General features: G+C 39.7%; 1 protein-coding gene across 4 annotated transcripts in view; it reads left to right on the forward strand.

The window, feature by feature from the left end:
- USP13 (ubiquitin specific peptidase 13) overlaps positions 1 to 23,304 on the forward strand; it is a 107,836-nt gene that overhangs the window by 79,171 nt on the left and 5,361 nt on the right. For 3 of the 4 annotated variants that reach the window (XM_036926750.2, XM_057500221.1, XM_057500226.1), the window contains exons 14-20: positions 1,208 to 1,296; positions 3,637 to 3,759; positions 5,091 to 5,117; positions 7,977 to 8,120; positions 10,036 to 10,202; positions 11,737 to 11,890; positions 22,099 to 22,183. In XM_036926750.2, coding sequence (XP_036782645.1) covers positions 1,208 to 1,296; positions 3,637 to 3,759; positions 5,091 to 5,117; positions 7,977 to 8,120; positions 10,036 to 10,202; positions 11,737 to 11,890; positions 22,099 to 22,183 — 789 coding nt within the window. Of the gene's footprint in view, positions 1 to 1,207; positions 1,297 to 3,636; positions 3,760 to 5,090; positions 5,118 to 7,976; positions 8,121 to 10,035; positions 10,203 to 11,736; positions 11,891 to 22,098; positions 22,184 to 22,674; positions 23,071 to 23,304 lie in introns of those variants that run through there. The other variant, XM_036926751.2, reaches the window with a different exon arrangement.

Here is a 23,304-nt window from a genome sequence, read left to right on the forward strand (position 1 = left end):
ATTAATAAATCCATTTTGTAGATGTGAAAATGGAGCCTCAGCAAGGGTCAATGATTTATCCAGACATGGAGTGACTTAAATAGCATATCCTAGACCCAGAGCTGCTGACTTTTCTTGTCTGTGCTCTGTCCGTGTGTTGTGCCTTCTCTTCTACACTAGGGGGCAGCAATGCATTTGTTATTTGTCTGAAGCTGGGCAGATGCATTCCAAGTAGAAGGCGGTAACAGATTTGAAAAGTAGGTTGTGGGGAGGATATTCTAGGATCTTTTATTTTAAAAGGTACCTATGTGTGTGTTTATAGCTAATTTTCTTTTACTTACTATGCCCACATTGACATTCAAATAGAAATAGTTGTTATAAACAAGATGATAAATATGGAGAGAATTGGACTCAGAGCATGAATTTGGAGTATAAGGTGAATTGTTGGTGCATAAAGTTGTCAAAACCAAGTCCAGGCTATTCAGCTTTCCTGGAAGTTTGAAGGGAAACTCAAGACATTAACCACGTTTATTAATTTAAAAATTTAAGGCCCAGACTTAGATGTTTAGGTAGCTAAGATTCTTAACCCAATAATACATATATACATTTAGGATTCATATGACCATGGATTTTAGATGCAGTACTTTTTTTTTTTTTTTTTTGGTGATGATGCAGTACTATTATAATGAGACCCTGGCATTTCCAGTATTCAACCTCAACCAAAATTCAATAAGCCCTCCTTATGCCATCTCTGTGCTGTAAGATAGTGACTCTCAGTGGCAGCAGAGAGGGGAATGTCAGGATTGCTTGGGGAGCTTTTTCAAACCCCACATGCAAACATATAATGTGTGCATGCTTGCACACAGCTACAAATACATATACTAAATTCTAGCAGGGACTTTAGAAAAGACAAATGTTTATGGCTGAAAAGCACATCTCAGAAATACAAAATGCCACAGCGAAGAAAAAGGAAATTTTGCAGTGTGCCCATATTCTCAAAGGACAACATTCTCCTCTGTTAAATATTTTTGTCTTGTAAAAAGGCCGGGACGAATGCCCAGGAGTGAGTGAGTGTATGTCTGCTTATGTCTGTTTGCATGTTCCTCCCCTTCAGGTCAGTCATTGGAATTGCCAGGTATGCCTCAGACAAAGCTTTTGATGCTTCATGAACTGTATTCACAATTCTTACTGCCTTGTTTCATTGATCTAATCCCCTTGTGTTTCCCAGAACATCTCGCTTTGCCTCATTCCCTGAATACTTGGTAGTGCAGATAAAGAAGTTCACTTTTGGTCTTGACTGGGTTCCCAAAAAGTTTGGTAGGTATCTTTTGCATGCTTTTGCTTAAAACATCAAATTAGCCACTCAAAAAACATAGCATGTGAAAGAGCCCATGTGGTTGGCTTCCAGAAACAGTTACATTTCATTCATTTTCCATTATTCCCACCTTTTTCTCTTGAATCTGAATATATGATAAGCACCGACAATAAAAATTAGCACATGCTGACCCACTCCTCTACTCATGGGTTTTGGAATGGCTGGATTCCAGGAGCAAAAAAAGGATCCCCACATTATCCAAGTAAACAATGCTTTCCAAACATTAACGTGCATACCTGTTACCTGGGATCTTGGTAAAATGCAGGTGCTGACCATCTGCAGGTCTGGAGCGGGGCCTGGGGCTCTTTGTTTCTGACATGCTCCAAGGTGCTGCTCATGCTGGCCCAAGACTGCACCTGGACGTGCAAGGTGCTAAAATACTCTCCCCTCAGCCTCTCTCCTTGGCCTCTGAAGCAGGCAGGTATTGCTGATAACATTCATTGAAGTCACATATATTTTATTAATAATAAGATGAGTACAGTCAGTTGCATTAAACAGCTGAAAAAGGAATGTGACTTTGGCTTAATTGGGCTTTCCTCTTGCTAATTTTAAAGGCCCTTGACCACTGTTAGAGGTTAGTTTCCCAGACAATGCATAAAAACATTTTTTCCACCATTGTGACCTACTAGCAAGGTGTGGTGAGGCTGTCATCAGTGCTCAGGAAGGATGTCCAGTTGTACCCTCTGTGGTTTCTCAAGTAAGTACCTCAGACTGTTTGCTGATCTTTTAGTTCTTATGTTTATGAGCACTTAAACAACTCAAGTCTTACCCTGATTAGTTAAGCACTCATCTGAAGGGATTAGTAGGAGAAAGAATGTAAACTTGGTAAGAATGATTCCCCAGAAACCTTCAGCACTAACAGTTTACAGAGCATTTGCCACATGACATATGCAGGACTTGACTGCTTCTGCAGCAGATCTTTGATCTTCCTGCCAGAATAATCTTGTGTGCAAGGTGCTCATACCTCAGCCTTTCCTCTGTAGTCCTGAGGAGTACCTGAGAGAGAAACTTGCTTCTGAAGACTTTGATTTACTTTGGAAATTGTTCTTATTTTTCTTTGTCCTTGGAATTTCCATAAAGGATAAAAAAACTTCAGATCAGATTTCATAGACTTGTAGAATTTAGTGGAGCCCCAAAGTTTGCTTTAATGAACCTGAATTTTTCTGTTGCAGAGTAATTGTATAGATTTGTTGGTCAGACACATTATTTTTACTATCCCGAGATTTATTTATTTTTACTGAGCTTTCTTTGGGTTATTGTTTTAAAATAGGGTTTATGTACCTGGCATCATAACTGGTTTTTGGGGATAGTATTGTCAGGTTCTGTTTGCCAGCCCACGAGACATACGCAGCATGAACATTTGAACCCATTTTTCATTATTATCATGTCTGAATATATGCAGTATTAAGTCTCAACAGCCAATTAGACTGATAAATTTTGTATTTCTACAACTGAGCTAAGAAGTTAAAGCCCCAAGACTAATATACTTGGGATTCAGTTAGTTTCTTTAAAACTTCATTTTTTGTTTATTATCTTAGAATAATCGCAGTACCCATCATGATGTAAACAAAAGCATAAACTATGGGTTGCAAACTCAAGTGCCTAACAAGGACAAGGTGATAACATAGATGGAAGAAGTTGGCCGAGCGTAAGAAACACATACCTGGCTATCTTGGTCTTTCTTGGGTATTCTCACTTTGGATAAAGACACAATTAGAACAACATTTATCTGCTGTAAGAATCAGAATAACCCAGATATGACGCTCAGGATCATGGGGGCAATAGGAAGTGGTGGGGTCTGTGACAGACTGCCGCAGAAGGTACACATGTCTAGAGTGGGAGCTGAAGGTCAGCTCCAGGTAGTTGTTACCATATGAGAACATGCTATAGTTCTTATTTTTCAAAGTAAGCTGAAAATCTGGATTTTTAAATTAAATATTCTGATTTAGGAATTGAAATTTGTTGCCAACATTTTAAAAACATCAAACAGAAAGCGGCTGGGCTAGAAATGGTCTATGGGCTACCTACCAGTTGTGACCCCTGGCTTACCCCATGTGTTTTTGTTCAGTGTGAAAAAGTACCACCCTCTGTACTTTCCCTGGTTCTCTATTAAAATCCAGTCCATCTCGACGAGTCTGCTAATCTAGTGGTCCACTCCAGGGGACCAGAAAGCGTACCTTAGCTTGGCCTGGACACGCGCATCGAGAGCTAGTGGCCTTGGTTTGAGAGGTGATCGTGGGCTTCGGGAGAGTCCAGTGAATGTAACTGCTCTCATTTTGCAGATGTTTCTGTTGATATGCCAGACCTCCTTGACATCAACCATCTCCGAGCCAGGGGGTTACAGCCAGGAGAGGAGGAACTTCCGGATATCAGCCCCCCCATAGTCATTCCTGATGACTCAAAAGGTACCACCTTCTGCCAGGAGGATGTTCTCTTACCACCCCCGTTCTCCTCTGCTGGAATAGTCTCTTTCTTCCACCACTCTGCTGTCCCTCAGCTGCTGCCTCCTGTGTTGTAACCCGCTTTCCTGTGTTGCAGCCGTAAACTTACGTAGATGTGGGAGGAGGCCCAGACCCATCCCAAGAGTTTGAATAGACCTGTGGGAATCACTGGCAGCAAATGGCAGCAAATCTCCAGGAAGTTTTTAGTGTATGTTGGCTCTGGCTTTGCCTCCTACTCTCCCTCTCCTTCCCCTAAATGGGGCCCAAAAGGGAAGAGGGAGAGTGTTTTCAGTAGACTCAGTCAGTGTCATTCTTGGGAGTACCTTTGGACAATCAAAAGGAGAAATTCAGCAGTGTGTGTTGGTTTTAAAAATCTGGACCACATAATCCAGATTTATCATTGCTTCATAAGCAAAGGAGTGGTTTGAGCTTCTCTTATGCTCCGTGAACAGTAAGTTGGTCATTGTTCAGAATGCTTAGCTCCATAAGTTAAAAGGGTGTGGAAGGCATAGTTGCTTCACCTGTGTAATCCAAGGACACTTGAAAAATCTTGGTTCCATGACTAGCTCAGTTTTTCTGATGAGATCAGTTTCATCCTGGCTTTGCTCACCTGTTTACTGTTTACTTTCTCAGTCAGTTAAGAAGGTAAATTGACTAATAGTGAGAGCACTCTGGGCTCCTCCAGCGAAGGCTCTCCATCAGTTGAGCAGTGGATATTATTGGTGACCATGTTCAGGTTCTGAAGAAGGGAAAGGTGAATCCACGAGGAGCAAGACAGGATTCAAGATAGGCGTTTATGTTACCTTATTCTCTAATGCTAAATCAAATTTTAAGTTATGGGGTATGGAGAGTAGAGAAGGGACATTCAGAGTTATGTGGTACAGGCCATTCATTAAAGGGGTTAGAGGAAGAAGAGATCAGTATGAGCATCAGCTACATACAATGTGGTTTATTATTACACTGCTCTTACTTTCGTTCATGGTCATAACAGAAGCCTTGGTTTGAATTTCAGAGTTCTTAGAAATACAGGGGGAGAAATGGTTTAGTTCATTAAGATGATAATTAGAGCATCATGTTTTATCTGGCCTAAATGCCTAAAACCTGATATTTTCTCTTCTTACTGTAATGATTTCATGTTCTGCAGGCTGGGGTGGTCTGCGTGGGGAGCTGAGGGGTTGACAAGAACTTGGGATCCTGAGGGGTGAGGAAGTTAAGGAGGGCCCAGCAGGGACTCTCTCTCTAAAACTCTTTGCTATGATTTGGTCTCATTTTCTGTCTTCTCCTTCAATTTCCAGATCGCCTCATGAACCAACTGATAGACCGTAAGTATTTTTGAAGTTTTTCTCAGTGTCCTGCAATTGGTATTGGCCTGATACATTTATCTGTGGGAGTTCAGTGAAGGCACATTATTCTCTAAATGTGTATGTGCATCTTTTGCTGGGTGGGAATGATTCTTTAAAAGTTGAGTTACAAGTGTAAACCAGCGATATGGTCATTAAATAACACTGTAGCTCAGGAGAGGGACTGTTAGCATGAGATCTAAGTACCCCTGGGTTGCAAACTTGGCTTTGCCATTTATGAAGGTGTCACCTAGAATAATTTGCCTAACTTCTCTGAGCCTCAGTTTCCTCATGTGTGAACAGAGGCTAACGATACCATCTCTTTCCTCTCTGGCCATGTGAGCAGGCCTCTTTCTGCAATGATGGCAAAGCAGCCAGTCATTTTTTTCCAGTCCTGATGCTGGACACGTAATAAAGACACACAACTGGCAGGACATGGTAGTATCGATGCTCTCAAGGTTATTAGTGTCACTGGGTTGTGTGTTAATTTTGTAGCCTTTTAGTTCCTTAATCCTGTGGGGGTTGATACTCTTGGTTTTTGAAAAAGAACATTAAAAACAAATTATAGTGAATATTTAGGTGTTAATTAGGAGGAAGAGGGAGCATTTAACACTAAATACTCTGAATCTTTTTGTCTACAAAGCCTTTCTAGAAACATTATTGTTAATTTAGAAGTTCAAGTGTTTTATATTGCAAATGATTGATCATATGGCTTGACCACCACATTTACTTTCTTGAGTCAATTATGATTTGCTGATTGGTATAAGAAGCTGTTAGGGTCGGCCAGGGTCTTGGGAAAACCGATGCCACTATAAATAATCTAATTGCAATAACAGTGGCTGTTAATGCTTTTGAATAGTAACCAGAAGTCACATTGCATTTATTATTCCATAAATTCTTTCAACAGTGTATAACTTTATACAAAGTCCAAATTCTCATTTGATTATCACAGTAAGAAGGGCAAGGTGACCTTTTTACAGGGGATAAAACTGAGACCCAGGAAAGTTCATAGGCCCAAGAGCTGGGACCCGAGCTAGGGCCACGAGTTAAGTACCTCTCAATTTTTCCTGGAATCTGAGAGGTTTTCTGGCTACTCCTGATCCTGCAGAGATCTGGCCTGCAGGATCTTGCCCCGGGGGAGGTGATGGGCGGGTGGAACTGACTGTGCGGGCGGGGTCTGTCTCTGACCAAGAGCACTCTGCCATTTGCCAGGGTTAATCGTTTGCCCATTGATTTCCTCCTGGATCTAAGCTTGCTGTCTTATTAGCAATTACCTTTATTCAGCAGGAGAAAATGGGATTATTTGGGGGTCCATTTACATTTGCATTCTACCTGTCTCAGATTCTTAAAGGTAATAACTGATTATTTTATTATAAAAGTAAAATGATACTTAGAAACTTTGGATTAGCAGTAAGGGTCATCTGTGTTTCACTACAGTCTGTAACCACCATTAACATTCGGCATCTATCTTTTACTCTTCTTTACTGGTGTCTGGCTCACTATTTTTCACAAAAATGGAATTATACATTTTTGGTCTACTATGTTATATATATACGCACACTTACTATTGCACTGCCTTTCTTAAACTGCTTTCTAGGGAACATTCGAGTCTTCAGATGTTGAAAGGTGTTCTGTAGAAAGAGTTCCATAGTTTCTCTCCTGTAAGAGTCTTCATTATAGGACTTCTGAGTCTTCACTATGCTAACGCACAGTGTGAATTTCTAAGGAGCGAATAGAGATGTAGTTTTAAAAATTCATTTGACCATGGAAACTCCTTTTTTGTAGTTCAATACTTACATCTCTCTTAGAACACTAGGATACCCTAGAACACAATTTGGGATTAACTGGTATCCTTTATCATTGCTTTCTTAAAATTTGGCCTGATAAGATGTTGTATGTATCTTCCTTGTAAGGCGTAACTTTGATACGCACATTTTCAGTATAACTTTGTAGAATGGATCTCTCTCTATTTAATTCTTCCAGTAATTGCCATCTTTGGCAGAATTTTCAGTAAAAACCTCAGGACATGGAAAATAAAAGGAATTTATTTTGTGTTCCTTTTCCCACTCCTAACCTTTGGTATAATTTGATAGCACTATAGGGGTGTGTATGTATACATTTAAGCACATACATGTATATACATGTACAAATGTACACATACAAATCAATAGGTGTATGCATACTTGTATATGTGTACACACGTGTACATACACATACGTGTGTACACATAAACACACATCTCTACCAATATCTCTATATTATTATGAAAAGAAAAGAAAACAGAACTCCCTGTGTCCAAGCCCAGGTTAGGTTTGTAAAATCTCTTAAACATATACAATCAAACACATTCATTCCTCTGTACTAACCATTTGGACTCTCCATTTTCCAGAGCTGATTACTTCCTTTGATTGTGGCTATACCTAAAGATCTGCTATAACATCCTTTGGGATTTGAGGAACAGGCTTTCTGGCCTGTAGATAATGCTTTTCTCTTCAAATTTCAGTCATAGGAAGGCTGCTGTAGAGGTCTTGAGAATGATCTGAGGCTGAAGTGGTTCTGGGAATACACTAGATCTCCCCATATGAAATTAGAGAATTGTTTTTCAGTGCTTGGATTGTCCAGGTAATTACCATCGTTCCTGATTAGGTCAAAGATATACCCAGCCCAAATAACTTAATATTTGGATGGTTTTAAACAAAACAAGACAAAGTTAAACCACCTTTTACACCCCAAACAAAATGGGACTTTATCTTTGGATAGCACGTGGGTAAGGGGGTGAAGTGAAGCTAAGAAGAAAGAGTGTTTATTTTTTACATCAGAATATCCTGTTGTGCTCTGTAGCATCAGACATCGATGAGTCATCGGTGATGCAGCTGGCCGAGATGGGCTTCCCTCTAGAAGCATGTCGGAAAGCCGTGTACTTTACTGGAAATATGGGGGCCGAAGTGGCCTTCAACTGGATCATTGTTCACATGGAAGAGCCAGGTAGGTGGTTGGTAAATGGAGTGGCTTTGGAGTCTGATGGGATCCTTAGTATGCTAAATTTTGGTCCTTCCATGACCTCTGGATGTGTTCCAGGAAATGACTTTTTAGCTCGTAATTTAGCTTTTTAGCTCACTTTTATCTGCTGCTGTGGTGGGGGTACTTAGCCTGTGTGTGAAAGTCACAATGTTTGTCTTTCCTCTCTTTTTAAAAACTAATAGGTTGATTGAGATATAATTCGCCCCTTTAAAGTGTATAATTTGGTGGCAAAAAGACCACTGGGAAGATGTGGAATGTACTCCTAGCTTAGGGATGATGAGGACTTGATGTAGAAAATGTTCATGAACCAGTGGGGGCTGTTTAGTTACCTTTTACTTTTGTCTACTTTATTAAGATAATAGTTCACATGCCATATAATTCACCCATAGTATACATTTCATGGCATTTAGTAAATTCACAGAGTTGTATAATTATCACACTACCTAGTTTTTGAACATTTTTTGTGCTCCCAAAAGACATGCTGTACGTAGCAGTCACCTGGCACTGAGCTGCCTTCCCCAGCTCTGGCACACACTCATTTACTTTCTGCCTCTGTGGATTTGTCTGTTTTTAGGCATTTCACATATGGAGTCATACAATATGAGATCTTTTGTGCCTGCTTTCTGTCACTTAGCATAATGGTTTCAGGGCTCATCTGTGTTGCAGCATGTATCAATACTTCATTCCTTTTGTGACCAAATAATATGCTACTGCATGGACACACTAAAATTTATTTATGCTTTCATCAATGGATGGACATCTGGGTTCTTTACACTTTTTAGCTTTTATGAATAATATGGCCATGAGCATTTTGTGTATAAATTTTTGTGTGGACATGTGTTTCATTTCTCTGAAGTGGAGTTGCTGTGTCATATGGTAACTCCATGTTTAACTTTTTGAGGAAACACCAAATTGTCTTCAACACTGTACTATTTTATATTGCTAGCAATGTAAGGTTCTAATATCTCTAGCCCCACCAACTTTTATTATTAGTGTTTTTATTATAGTGATTCCATTGGATGTGAAGTAGTATCTCATTGTGGTTTTGATTTGCATTTCCCTAATGACTTATGATGGAGAGCATCTTTACATATGCTTATTGGTCATTTACCTATCTATATATACACGCACACATATACACGTATTTTTATGCTTATTGGTCATTTAAATATTTATGTCTTTATATATAGATAAGTCTTTTGCCCATTTCTACTGAAATTATTTGTCTTTTTCATTGGTGAGTTCTATGAGTATTTTTTACATTCTGAATACAAGTATCTTATCAAATGTATGATTTGCAAATATTTTCTCCCATTCTATGGGTTACCTTATCACTTTCTTAATGGTGTGTTTTGAAGCACAAAAGTTTTTAATTTTGATGAAGCCTAATATATTTGTTTTTTTCTTTTGTTACTTGTGCTTTTGGTATTATATCTAAAAAGCCATTGCCTAACCCGTGGTCACAGAGATTTGCTCATATGTTTTCTTCTAAGAGTTTTGTAGTTTTAGCTTTTACATTTGGGTCAGTGATCATTTTGAGTTAATTTTTGTGTATGGTGTGAGGAAGGGGTTCAATTACATTCTTTTGCATGTAGATACACAGTTGTCTCAGCACCATTTGTTGAGAAGACTCTCTTTTCCCTATTGAATGGTCTTGGTCCCTTTGTGGAAAATCAATTGACTATAGATATGTGAGCTTATTTCTGGAGTCTCAATTCTATTTAATTGAACTGTATGTTTATATTTAGGCCAGTACCTACTTGTCTTGATTATTGTAACTTTGTAGGTATTTTTCTTTTTTACCTCTAAAGTGTTGTTTATTTTAATACCAAAAAAAAAAAAAAAAAGAAAAAGACCTGAGCATGTTTATTTTCCCTAGATTTTGCTGAACCACTGACCATGCCTGGTTATGGAGGAGTAGCTTCAGCGGGAGCCTCTGTTTTTGGTGCTACGGGATTGGATAACCAACCTCCAGAGGAAATTGTAGCTATTATTACCTCCATGGGATTCCATCGAAATCAGGCTATTCAGGCTCTACGAGCAACGGTAAGAATGAAAGACTGTGTGGGTGAATATCCTCTCCTTATTGGATGTGGTTTGTATTTCTGTCAGTAGCATTTGAGACTTTCTGATGTCCTTTGATCATTTTGAATTGTGTTTGTCTCACTGTATACCCCACCATGGCCCACAGTGTTTATTTGCATGTAGTATATATAAAGCTAAAATAATCAGATGGAGAGTTTAAGAATAGGGAGATTAAAAAAAAAAAGAGAGATAATAGAGTTGGGGCAAGATGACAAACTGAAAAAAATGCCATTTCATCTTAATGTTTATTAGCAGGGGGTTAACGATTTGACTTGGAGCTTGCTTGTGGCCTTTGAACAAAGAGGGATATGTGAGATTCTGTGTTTGGTGAGGCAGTTCTTTAGGAGAAATTATGCTTTTCTGATACCAAGACCTTGGAGAAATGTCTCTCAGAAGTCCTCATAGAGAAGACTGAATGGTTCCTTGGAATTCTCTGCTTCTGTTTCTCTCTGCAGAGATAGAAGGCTCTCTAGTATTGAATTTCCTGCTGTTATCAGGAGAGAAGGGACCGTGAAACTGCAGGGTAGATAGAAAAGTCTTCCTCTTGCAGTGCACATGCTTGTTTAATATTGAGGGAAGTACTTAAAAAAAATCCATCCTTCCTTGCCACACTATAATCCACTCTCAAGTGGATGTCTGCTGCCAATCCTTCTTGCTGTCCTGACTGGTTGCCTGCTAGGGTTCATTGCTGAGGTCACAGTGGCTCTTGACTGGCTTATGGGAATGTGGCTGGAACAACCTGTTTCCCTTTAAAATGCTTGAAATATCTCAACCAGAGTTTGTTTCATTCGGGGTACTTGCTTATGCCCCACTTATTTTACTTGCTTAACTGTTTCATTAGAGATGCTGACTATATCTAAACAAATTCTTTAACATGCCAGTGATCACAAACAGGAGAAGACAGAAATGTTTTTACAGTCAATTGGGCTGAATTGCATGGAGTTCAGTTTAAAAGAATTTAACTTAACTAACCAGTGTTGTCATCATTAATCAAAGCATTAACCTTTGATTGCAATTCAGCCATTCTGCCAACATTTTGGGAGAGGAGGTACTAACATAAGACTCATGTTGGCCCCCGCTGCCTTGTGTGGTTGTCTGCAGGAAATACAGTTGGTAGAGAACATAGTGTGTGCAATAGTGTGGCCTTAGAAAGGACTGCACTTAAACAAATGCCTTACTTTTTGGCATTCTGCACCTTGTCATTATCAGCATTCGCCTACTGAAATGCTGAGCTAATGCTGATACGGGCTTCGGAGTGCTGATCTGCTGCTCAGAACTGTTATCCAGTGAATCCAGTTCCAGACCTCCGGTGGGAGACTTGCAGAATGCCAACTGAACATGCATTTCAGATGCAGTCAGCTTCTTACTCACAGGCTCTTAAGATTAATGAATTCAGGCCTCTTGTGTGCTATATGCTTGACATCCTGGTTCAAATGGTCAGGATGTAATGAGGCCTGGGGACTGCATATATTGTAAAAATGTTTTATTTTATTAGAATAATAACCTGGAAAGAGCACTGGATTGGATCTTTAGTCACCCTGAGTTTGAGGAGGACAGTGACTTTGTGATCGAGATGGAGAATAACGCCAATGCAAACATAATTTCTGAGGCCAAGCCTGAAGGACCTAGAGTCAAGGATGGATCTGGAAGTAAGTTCTTGCCTTAGGGATTGTCTGAGCAATATAACTATACATTTAGCTCGTGCCCTTCCCTCCCACCACTCATATCAAAACCTTTGCCATCATTCAAAAGTTAGCATAGTCCCATCTTCTCAAAAATGGTCCATTTTGCCACTCTGTGTGGCCACAGGGATGTGATAAAGCCTTGGACAAACTCTGGGTCATGTTTCCTAGTGGTGTGCATGCTTAAGTTTAGTGCCAGCTTTTACTTTGTCCTTTGAGATAAAAACTTCTCATGGACCATGGAAGGTTTTATTTAAAAGAGAGTATTTATTTTCATGGTGGTATTTTTTGAACAGTTGAAAAGTAGTCTGCTGATAATTTTCTGAAGGGCTGGCAGAATGGCAGGAATAGGTGCAATAGGCCAATATTCTACCTTTTATTGACAAGCACTTATATATGTCACCCCTGTGTGCCAGGTTTTGTTCTAAGAATTTTGCATACAAACACTCCTTTAATCTTCAATGCACCCATTTTACAGGTAAGAAAACAGAGGCACAGAAAGGTTAGATAACTTGCCCAACGTCACACATCTTTTTAAGAGGTGAAAACAAGATTCAAACCCAGAATCCTTTTCTACACCATTGTGATACCCTGCTTCTCAGGCTGAAATTGCCTTCAGAATAACTGCAGGCTCTTTTGCCCGGCACTCAGCACCTCCTCCAGTCAGATCCCAGCCTACCTCATCTCTCAGAGTTATTTCTTCTGCATCCCCTTTACCTGCAGCTGAGACACCTGGTACTATAGCTGCACTATTAGCCTCCTCAGCTGTCATCAACCCTCTTCTTGCTACTTGCAGGCTTTTGCTTAAGTTGATCCTTAATTGTGAAATGCCCTTTTCTCCTATCACTGCACACTAAAATACTTACTGTTGTTCGGAGCTTAGCCACAGATTCCATTCCTCTCAACTTCTTTCCGAGGTCCTTGTCATAATCAGTCCACCCTTAGCTCATATGCTAGTAATAATCATACCAATATTAACAATACTTTCATTTGTGCCACATTTAGTCCTCATAACAACCCTACAAAGTAGGTACCATCATCTCCATGTTACAGGGGAAGAACTGAGGTAGAGAAGGTAAACTAACTTGCCAAGATGACAGAGCTAGTGATGGGCAGAACCAGAGTCCAACCCAGAAGTCTGCCCCCAGAGCCTGTGCCCACAGCCACTGTAATATAGTGTCTGTTCTTATTACCAAGTTCATCTTGCAATATAATTTTACATTTGAATATTTGTCTCTCCCATTTGACCAGGAGTTGGTGGAGGACAGAGGCCATATTTCTTTTATAGAGTTCATGGTGTCTGGAACACAGAAAGTACCCAGTAAAACATAACTGGATTCAATTTAATGTATATTAGCAGCATTTACTCCTATAACCATATAGCTGTAGCTCCTCATTAATGGTCTTACTCAACCTAACGTGTATGCACTGATCTAGCTCTAGAGAGGGAAACTTTCTTCTAACTGGGTAAGAAAAGGATGAGATATAGGTCTCCCAACTTCCTTACTCATCTAAGGGGTTTCCTATTACTTTGTGGAAATCAGAGGCTTGCCTAAAATATTAAAAGCTGTAATGGACAGGTTACCAGTAATGCATGAGCAGTATTTATTATGTGTTTCATGTCCATCAGTTCACTGCTTCCTTGATTTTCTGTAATGAACTTTTCTCTGGGGATGGTGAGTCCTTCTTGCAGAAGGAATAAACCACAAGATGGGGCCGTTGCAAAGCTGCTGAGGTACGTGGCTGCAGAGGGAGGGAGTCTGATCATATGGCTTCCTGTCTTCTGATGGAGCTTGGAGAGACCAGCCACTCTCTTGAAGATGGTCATTAATGATACAGAACAGCCATGTCATCTCCTTGGACTTTGTGAACTCAGAGTGATGTGTGGACATTCCTGGCACTGCTGGTCCTTGAGTCCATCCTTGCATGGGCATGGGATGTCATGGTGACGCTTTCAAGTACCCTTTAATTTAATGACACTAGTGGCCAAACTCTATGGCTTTTCTCCTCATTGCCCCCAAATTTAGGGCTATAGTGGCTGCGAGTGGGAGAGACACTGATGGACTATGAGAAATCTCATAACATAGGCAGAATGTAAGGGTGAAGAATTTAAGTGTAAAAAAACAAAAAAGCATAAACCACCCTAACTCTCCAAATGCAGTTTGCATCTGATTTTATAGAAGAACAGATGTTTTTAAAGTAGCCTTTCCAGCACTGTGCCTGGCCCGTGGGGAGGTGATCAGCAAATGAAAGATTGAATGAAGAATTAAATGAATGTCAGGAGGTAGTGGACAGAGGGATAGTTTTTTTTGCCGCCTCCACTAAGTGCCACATGGAGGAATTGGCAATGTGCTACTTTGTGTTAAATTGCATAAATTACAGGAAAGAAAGCGAATGCTTGTATTTTGCCACATTAGCACCTGAATTTATATGTCAGTGGCTTTTCTTCTTTTCCTTTTGGAGGCACTACATTTATATTTTTCTTATAATTAAAAAGGTATGTAATAATTTTAGCAACTTGAGGAAAAACAGATATGTGAAAAGTAGAAAATAAAAATGACTCTCAATCCTACTACCCAGTCATAACCACTGTTAATGTTTTGTGTATGTTCTTTAGACCTTCCCATGCAAATATATGAAAATGGATATAAATGTATATTTATAAAAATATAATATTCTACTCTACACATGCTATTTTATGCCTGTTTTTCCCCCAACTGTGTGTGTCCATTTATATAAACCTAGATCATTAAACATATATTAATAATATTCCATTATATAGATGTACCATAATTTGTAGACCTAATTTTAGCCTAACTAGTTATTATTTAAGTAAAAGATGATTACAGAAAGACTTTCAAGTAATGGGGTTATTTGGTCATTTAGAAGATGACAATGATTTTTAAATAATAAATTGCTTAAAGGATGAATTGTGTTCATGGAAGTACAGTTACCTTCAGTCCCTATCCAGGTAATAGACATTTGTTGAACATCTAAGTTTCTTTCTTTTCTTTTCTCCCTCCCTCCTTTCCTTGTCTATTAAAAATAATGCTGTAATGAACAGTCCTGGGCTCTTATTTGATTATTTCCTTAGGGTAAGTTTTCAAGTCAAAGCTGCATATTTTTGAGGCTTTAATACAGATTACTATTATTACTCCCTGGAAATGGAGCCTCGGTGCCTCTGCTGTCCTCAGTCCCTCCCGACAGTACTGTTGGGCTGAGTACTCTTAATATTTTTTGTATCTTTATTGCCTAGTTATTTTTCTTCTTGTGTTAATTACTTCCTCATTTCCTTTGGCCCATTTTCCAATTTTTATTGAGCTTTTCAGCTCTTTTTCTTATAGAATGCTATGAAAGTTTCATATATTGTATATTAGTTTGGGAATACCTGGTAGCTTTACAATATTGAGTTTTTCTGGCCAGAAACACATTATCATTTTCTGCTGATTCATCTTCCCCTTCTTCTGCCCTTGCAAAGCTATGTGGTTTTCTTTATAAATGTCCTGTACCCTTCTGGTTTAGTTACTTCTCAGAATTACATTTTTTGTGCTCCTTATGAATAGATTGTTTTCCTTTATATTTTCTAAGTTGTTACTACTGAATTTTGGAAAGTTCCTGATCTTGTAATTGGCCATTCTGTCGGGATTTAATTAGAGTACATTAAATTCATAGGGTTAACTCTCGGAGATGTGTATTTTGTGTAGGTAGGTTGTTCACATCTCCTACACATTGCTTTTTCTTTAACCTTTATATTGGTTGGTGTATTGGTTGAGACATTTGACTTGGGGCCAAGTAGACAATTTAAAGGCTTAGGCATTTGCTATTTAGGAACAAAACAGAGAGCCAAAGTAGACAGACAGACAAACCAGTAAAACCAACAACCTTGGTTTTCAGAATTCTGTCGTAAGTGGCAGGAGGGCTAAGCCAAACCTACATAAGCAAAAAGCGAAGTATTGTACATAAAAACTGGAAAGCCCCAGGGAGACCTGGCTTCAGGCACGCCCGTGACTGTGACACTGGTGACTGACCCTGGGTGCTCAAACGCTTTTATCTTGAAGTACCCTTTGGCTATGTTTCCTCTGGATTGGTTCCAGTCTCAGGCAGGCTCTCCCTAATGGTGACAAGGTGGCTGCCAGTGCCCCTTACAGTTGTGTCTTTGCAGGTTAAAATCCAGCAGTAGGAGTCTTTTACTAGAGCTCTCAGCAAAGGACTTGAGACTTTGTGAATCCCGCGTGTGCCTAACCCTAAGGCTGGTCACAGGCCCCTCTCAGGAACCCTGAGGGTGGAGACATTTTCCTAGCTTGTGAGCTGAGAAGGACGTGTTTGTCCCTCCAGGCAGTGATTCAAGTGTGGTCCTGGACCATCAGAATCAGCATGAACTGAGAACTTACTAGAAATGTAAACCTTGGGCCCTGCCTACTGAATTAGAACCTCTGGGGTGTGGGCCCAGTGATTTGTTTTAGTAGGCCCTCCTGGTGGTTCTGATTCAGCTTACATTTGAGAATCACCCCTTTAAATGCAAATTAGGTTGCTGTTGCCTTAAGGAGTAGAGTGGCTGCTCCACCAGGTTAACACTGAAAATAATGATGAAGTAGGTATTTGAATTGGAAAAAAAGTGACTATACAAAGACAGAGAAGCACTTGTATCAGAGTCTTCCATTAAGGAGTATATTAGTTAAAAATCACTATTGCCATCTTTTTGAATGAGGAACTAATGTCATTGCATCAATCTCTTCTATTTAAATGTCATCAAATTCGCTTAAAAGGGTTGGTGCTAATAATACTTGGTGAAATAGTTGCTGTCCGTTATTGATGCGTACTGTACAGTAGGAACTTCCTCTACAGCTTTTCCCTTCCTCCTTATAGCTGGGTATTCAGACACAAGAGGTTAAGTGACTTGCTGATGGTAGAACCATCTTGAAAATCAGATCTGATTTTGAAGTCTGTGCACTTTCTCCTTTACCCACTATTGAGTCATCTTATTTCAAATTTTCTAAATGGAATGGAGGCAGGAGTCTGTTGTTCAGAAGACTCTGTTTATCATCATGTCGTGCACATTTTAGGATTAGCCCCTAACTTACTGTTGATTTAAAAAAATTTTTAAACGTGGGAAATCAGGCCTTCCATCTGACCTACCTGGGCTTCTGCCATTTGCAAGATCATTTCTGTTTCTGTGTTGTACTTAATGAGCACTTAATTTTTCTTTCCTTTTTTTTTTTAAGAACTCACTGATTGCGAATGTAATTAAAATGTGATTAGACTGTGATTACTCAAAATCTGCTCTGACTCTTTCAGCCACATCACTGTAATGGTTCAGATATTTTTTGCTGCAGCTGGGATTTTCCAGCAAGGGGAGCAGAGAGACATTCATTTACATAATGGCAGGGCTTCCAAAATGCTGGGCTCCCTGAGGAATGCAGCTGGAATAGGATCCTGAGAGCAGTAGGTGCAGTCAGCTGCATGGGGAAGCTGAGCACCAGTGGTCTACTTGAAGGCCACACACACTTACTTAACACACCAGGCTCTAATTCTCATCCCATATCAGCACCTGTTTGTGATTCCTGTTTTCTTTCAGTGGTGCTATTGGAAGGTAAGAGGAAGCCACTCAGCTGAATAAACTAATTTACACTAAAGTATGAGTGACTGAAGTATTAAACTTGGAGGGAAGCATTTGATACTTGGAGTTTTAGGCAGTGTAACAAAGGAACTCAAGGGGGATTGGTAAATTTAAGCTGGCTGGGGTTGGGGAGGCAATTTGTAGACCCTCTAAGATTTGTCTGTGTTGTCCGCTGCCTTGACCAACCGGTCAGGCTTTTACCCAAATCCTTCTTTTTTTCTTTTTTGGGAATTCAGAAGTTTTCTAAAAGCACCAAAGTCCTCCCCATACTCGCTTTTTCTTAGAGCCGGGAGGAGGGAAATCGAGCTATTGGGGGGTAGAAATTGTTTGCATATACAGGGTGTTCATGAATCAAATATTAGTATATCAGGGATGGTATTTTTCTTTCTGTTGTGCAGAGGGAGTCAGGGATGGATAATGAAAAAAATTATTCAATTTAGGAAGATTCAGTTTGGATAAATCAGTTTGGGCTTCTCACCAGAGGATTGCAGAGCCCCTGGGGTCTTAGTGGTTATTTCGACTCTTTTTCAGTATTTCTGTAGTCTGAGGCTCTGTAGGTGGACTAAATAATGCACCCTTACGAGATACTGCTGCTTTTCAAATACATGTAGATGTTTTAATGCTTTATTAAATACAAATTAATTTAACTGCATTCCTGAATCTAGAGTTGCTTTTGGTCATTATGTGTTGTTGAACTACAATTTTCAAAAAGGTAAAAATCATGGCTTTCTGCTACATATGAACTGAACACATATCACAGATTTTCTTTGATTCATTAATTAGTGAGGGACCCAGTTAGTTGTTATCACTGGTTCAAGAGCATCTGAGAAGCTAGGATATTTAAAGATAATTTGATTGCTGAGTTAGGTATAAAATTAATGTCTATCAGGACCATAAATCCTTGACATTATATGTTCCACTAGACAGAGATTTTTCTTTATCTTTACTGGACAAAAATCTGCAAGTTAAGAAGGAACTTCATTAAGTCTGAGACCTTTTGTCTGAAGTAAGCAGTGAGATGAACTATGTTCATTCCACTAGACCAGGAGCCAGCAAATCTTCCCTCTAAAGGGCCAGATAGTAATAACGTGGGCCATACACATATCATCTCATATTCTTGTACCCCTCTGTCTCCCCTTTCCCCTTGGCAGTACAAAAATAGGCTGTGGGCTGGATTTGGCTTGTGGGTCATCGTAGTATGCCAGTCCCTATCCAAGGTAATCCTTGGGTGGCCACTCCTTCCTGTGGCGTGTCAGGGCATGCTGCCTACCTCCTCTGCTCTTCAAGTTTCATATGCTTTTTCTGACAGTGCTTTCTCAAAGAGTAAAATCAGAGAACAGTCGCTCTTATGTTGGGTGTGGGCGGCGGTAGGAAAGTTTCAATATTAAAATAGTCTTCATATTAGAAAGGTTGGGAACATTTTCCTAAGTTCAAAAAAAGAACAAGTTTTGTTGAGACAGGGATGTGGGCAGGAAGGATGCTAGTTCCAGACACTGTTCAGTTTGGGTATTTAGAGGGTCAGAATCCAGCAGATGTTGGACTAGTGGGTTAGGTAGTTTTGTCTGGCTCTTTCAGATACTTTGCAGGTTTTCTGTTGAAAGTCAACATTTTAAAAATGGTTTCCCTTTCCTCAAGGTGTCTTTCAGAAGAGGACCTGTGGAAGTTTGGAGATGAATCAGCAGGAGCTTCCCTGTCTGGTTTATTCATCTTGACTTTCTCTTTGGAAACAAATATTAATTGAGATTTCTTACTTGTTGAGTTTTTTGCAAATGTGTTTAGAGAGATTCTCTCTTTTGCTGTTAGTTCCTTGGCAGGAGGTCTTGAATAATGTATGGAGTGGTTGCCAGTATTGGTAAATGTGGTTAATTTTAATTATAGGACTAAGATTAATGCATTTTTTCTTCAATTTATTTGATTCTGAGTATACATGTGAATGTATTATTTTTAACTGAAGAGGGGAAGGAATGCCTTTAGGGGCTTAATGACATGTTTGGGTATATTGGAGTGTATGGATTTGTCCTTTTCTCTGTCTGTTTGTTTTGTTAATCCATTGGTGGTGTTGGTGTCTAAACAATGTTTCATTGATATGACCCAGGCTTGTGATAGGCAATGCTCATTAATTACTTTGTTCAATTACTTAAATCATTGTTTTGGAGGACAGTTCCTTGTGGGCAGAAAGCCTTGACTGAGGTATCATGTCCTCTCTCTACCTCTTTTTTTGTTGAAGTATTATTTTATTTATTTATTTATTTTAAATTAAAGTATCATTAATATACAATCTTACATGGGTTTCAAATGTACATCACAATGGTTCAACAGTCCCCGTGATCAACTTATATTGTGGTTGCAAATTATTGTGCTCTTTTATCCCATTCCTGCTTCTCCCCCGCTTGTGTCCTCTCTTTATTTCATGAAAATTCTAAGAGGGCAGCCTCACTTTAGGAGATAAACACTGTATCTCTCAAACTGAAGAATTGGAATTTGATATAGAATTATTCCAAAGAGCTTTAAAAATCAACTAGGATCAAGAAGCATGAGAAGGTCTCAGTCCACACCCTCTTTTATTCACTGGGGTAGAGTGGCTCTTGGTGTTGGGGGGCAAAGGGGAGGGCACCTGGTTCACTCTTTCAAAAAATAAGGGCCAGACAAAATGATTGTCATGCACTTGTTTTTGCCTGTTTTCTAGTTTGAAACCTGGGCTTTTTTTTTTTTTTTTGTCTTTCAATGTCATCAGTTGATATGATAGTGACAAAAAGTTAATGATGGGAAAAGCAATCCCCTCTGATTCATTTTTAAAAATAATAATTTCACTAATTTATACTTCAAGTTATACTTTGGTAGGTGCTTTATAAAAATATATACAATATAAGATGATATACAAACAAGTGAGGAAATGGAGTGAAGGGAATTATTTCTTAATTCACTCATTTATTTATACATTCAACTTGTTAGGTGCCTCCTGCATGCTAAGCACCATCGTCTGTGCCTGGAATAGTTCGGTACACACAACAGACATCTCACTGCTTGTGCTTGTGGAGCTATATTCTGGACTAGGTGAAGTGATAGACAATAAATAAATGCAGAAGTATGTGACATGGCAGGTGTTACTTCCTGGATCACTGGTGTTACACTATCTTGTATACAGAAAATCTTTAGGAATCTACTAAGAAGCTATTAGAACTAATAAATGGGGTCAGCAAGGTAGGAAACAAGATCGATATACAAAAGTTCAATTGTACATTATCAATGAACAGTCCAGAAATAATTAAGAAAATAATTCCATTTAATACCATGAGACTGGATGAGATCACCCAAAGAGAGAGAGTGGGATAGAGAAAAGAAAGGTCTAAGGTCTGAGCTTCAGGTCACTAATGTTTGAAGGTCAGGGAGATGAGGAGCCAGCAGGCAGCTGGACAACCAAGAGACAGTAATTCCTGGGGGCAGATGTTTGAGGAGTGGGGAGGTGATCAGCAGCACATGATGTGCTGAAGGGTAGGTAAGATGAGGCCTGGGCATTCACAGCTGACTAAGCGGCTCAGCATGGGTGAGTGGCAAGCAAGAGAGAGAATGGGAGAGGGAGAGTAGAGGGATAGGGCATGTCCAGAGCCAATGCTTAGGAAAATACAGTGGTAATTGAGTACTAGGAAAACATATGCAGCCCATTTTTTCCTTATTGGATTTGACAGACATGAATATTATTCTCAAATTATTATAAAAGAGTGAAACGGTCACTCAATGTCTGTCCCTGTCTCCTCACAGTCTCAGAATGTCTGCAGAGTGGGCTGGTGCTAGCCCAGGGAACCCACTCTATGTTTTGTAGGTCTACCTTGGCCCTGGGGAGATTGAGTTGAAATTCATTCAACATGGATTTGGTACAGAATACTGAGTTACATCACAAGGGCTACTTGTTTGAGAATAAACATTGGTCCCATGCTCTAACAGGCAATACATTTCCTTGTTCAGAAAGCATGCAGCCTGAATTTTGGTCCAGGATAGTTTATAATCATGAGCAAATCAGAAATCACAGGAAGTTTATTCTGACACGTTATCCCTGCCTATACATGATAGCAGCTATTTGCTATCTTCCTTATAATCCTGACACTTATATGGTATTTTAGTCTGAATTGCGCCTTTAAGCTTTATACAACCTTATGAAGTGGGTGGGTTTTTCATCTCTAGGAGGAAACGCGCTCAGAGATGAAACATTTTCTCCACCCTCAACCTCATGCTGCTTGGAGGAGCTGCAGCTGGGACTGCCCGTTAGGACCCATGTGTTGGCCACCAGACTGAGCGGCAGGACTTTAAGCCCCTCCCAGACAATGAATCTAATGTGCGCTGTACTTTGATAGTTTGTGTCCTGCTTTGTTAGGAATTTGCAGGTTGCCTCTGGTGTCATTTTGGGGCTGTTTGCATATGTTCTCAGGAGGGAGAGGAATAGGCTTTGTCTTTTGGTCTAACTGTTGCTAGATCACACTGTTGATGGCTTTAAATTCAAATCAGAAGTGCTGTTGATTTCTAGAAGTGCTGCCCTGTAACTGAGTTGTTTTCTCTTTCATAGTGTATGAATTGTTTGCATTCATCAGTCACATGGGAACATCTACAATGAGTGGCCATTATGTTTGCCATATCAAAAAAGAAGGAAGGTGAGTCTTTTTTAGAGGGTAAATTATATCTATGTTTTGGTGAGCTCCTACTCTGTGCTAGGTCCTCTACTGGATGTTTATATGTTATCTTATTTGATTCTCACAATGGTCTGGTAGGGATGTCCCCTGAAAGCCATTTTGCACATCAAGACACTGAGGGGCAGGGAGGTTGACTAGCTTGACTTTAGCTAGTAAGTAACTATCAGAGCTGGTCTGGAAAGCCACTTTAAGCCATCATACCAAGTTGATGTCCCCAAATTTTGCAGCAGAATCTGTGCATGTTTGGAGCCTCCATAGCACTGCTGGATTTAGCCAACAAAACAAACAAGAAACCCAATATGCCCTATTAAATTGGAATTTCAGAGAGACAACCAGTAACATTTTAGTATAAAGAAGTCTCAAATGTTGCATGGGACATACCCATACTAAAAATTATTTTCTGCTTACTTGGTATTCAAATTTGACTTAGCAACCTGTGTTTTATCTGGCAGCCCCGAACATCCAAAGTTCTGCCTCATTTCAGCTTTGCTGTAGGCTTATGGTGTCTTCAGTAGAATTGTTAGGTGTGTGGTGAGCCAAGAGTGAGATAGTTACTGAATGTAAGCCTGCTGCTCTCTTCAGAAAGCTTCTCCCTGGGCTGGATCCCAACAGCCTCACTGGCCTCCCTTCCTTGAGCTCCCTCCAGTGGCCTGGGGATCAGCATTTCTGCATGTGCAGGGTGCAGGCCACGTGGGTGCCAGGAAACACTTCACTTCTGCCTCCCCCGGTGACACTGGCCTCTCCCACCAGGCCTCACCCCGCAGCAGTGACCAGTTCCCACCCAGGATTCGATAGTGTTACTTACTGATGGGTCATTTCATCTTGTCTTCTCAACCTGATTAATAAAATATTTGAACACAGGGACTTGATTTATAGTGAACTTTTTATTGTCAATGTGACAAGTCTTTTAATAACACCTTAAGAAAAATAGCTGAATTATCATTTAAAAAGCAGTAAATTCATTATAAAGAATTTGTAAAATACAAAAACATACCAAGAATATGTCCTCTAGAAGTCTAGAGATAACCATTGCCTATATTTTGATGTGTTTCTCTGTTTTGATGTTTTCATTAGGAGATGGT

The sequence above is a fragment of the Manis pentadactyla genome, chromosome 1, assembly GCF_030020395.1.
Source record: "Manis pentadactyla isolate mManPen7 chromosome 1, mManPen7.hap1, whole genome shotgun sequence".
Classification (NCBI taxonomy): Eukaryota; Metazoa; Chordata; class Mammalia; order Pholidota; family Manidae; genus Manis; species Manis pentadactyla.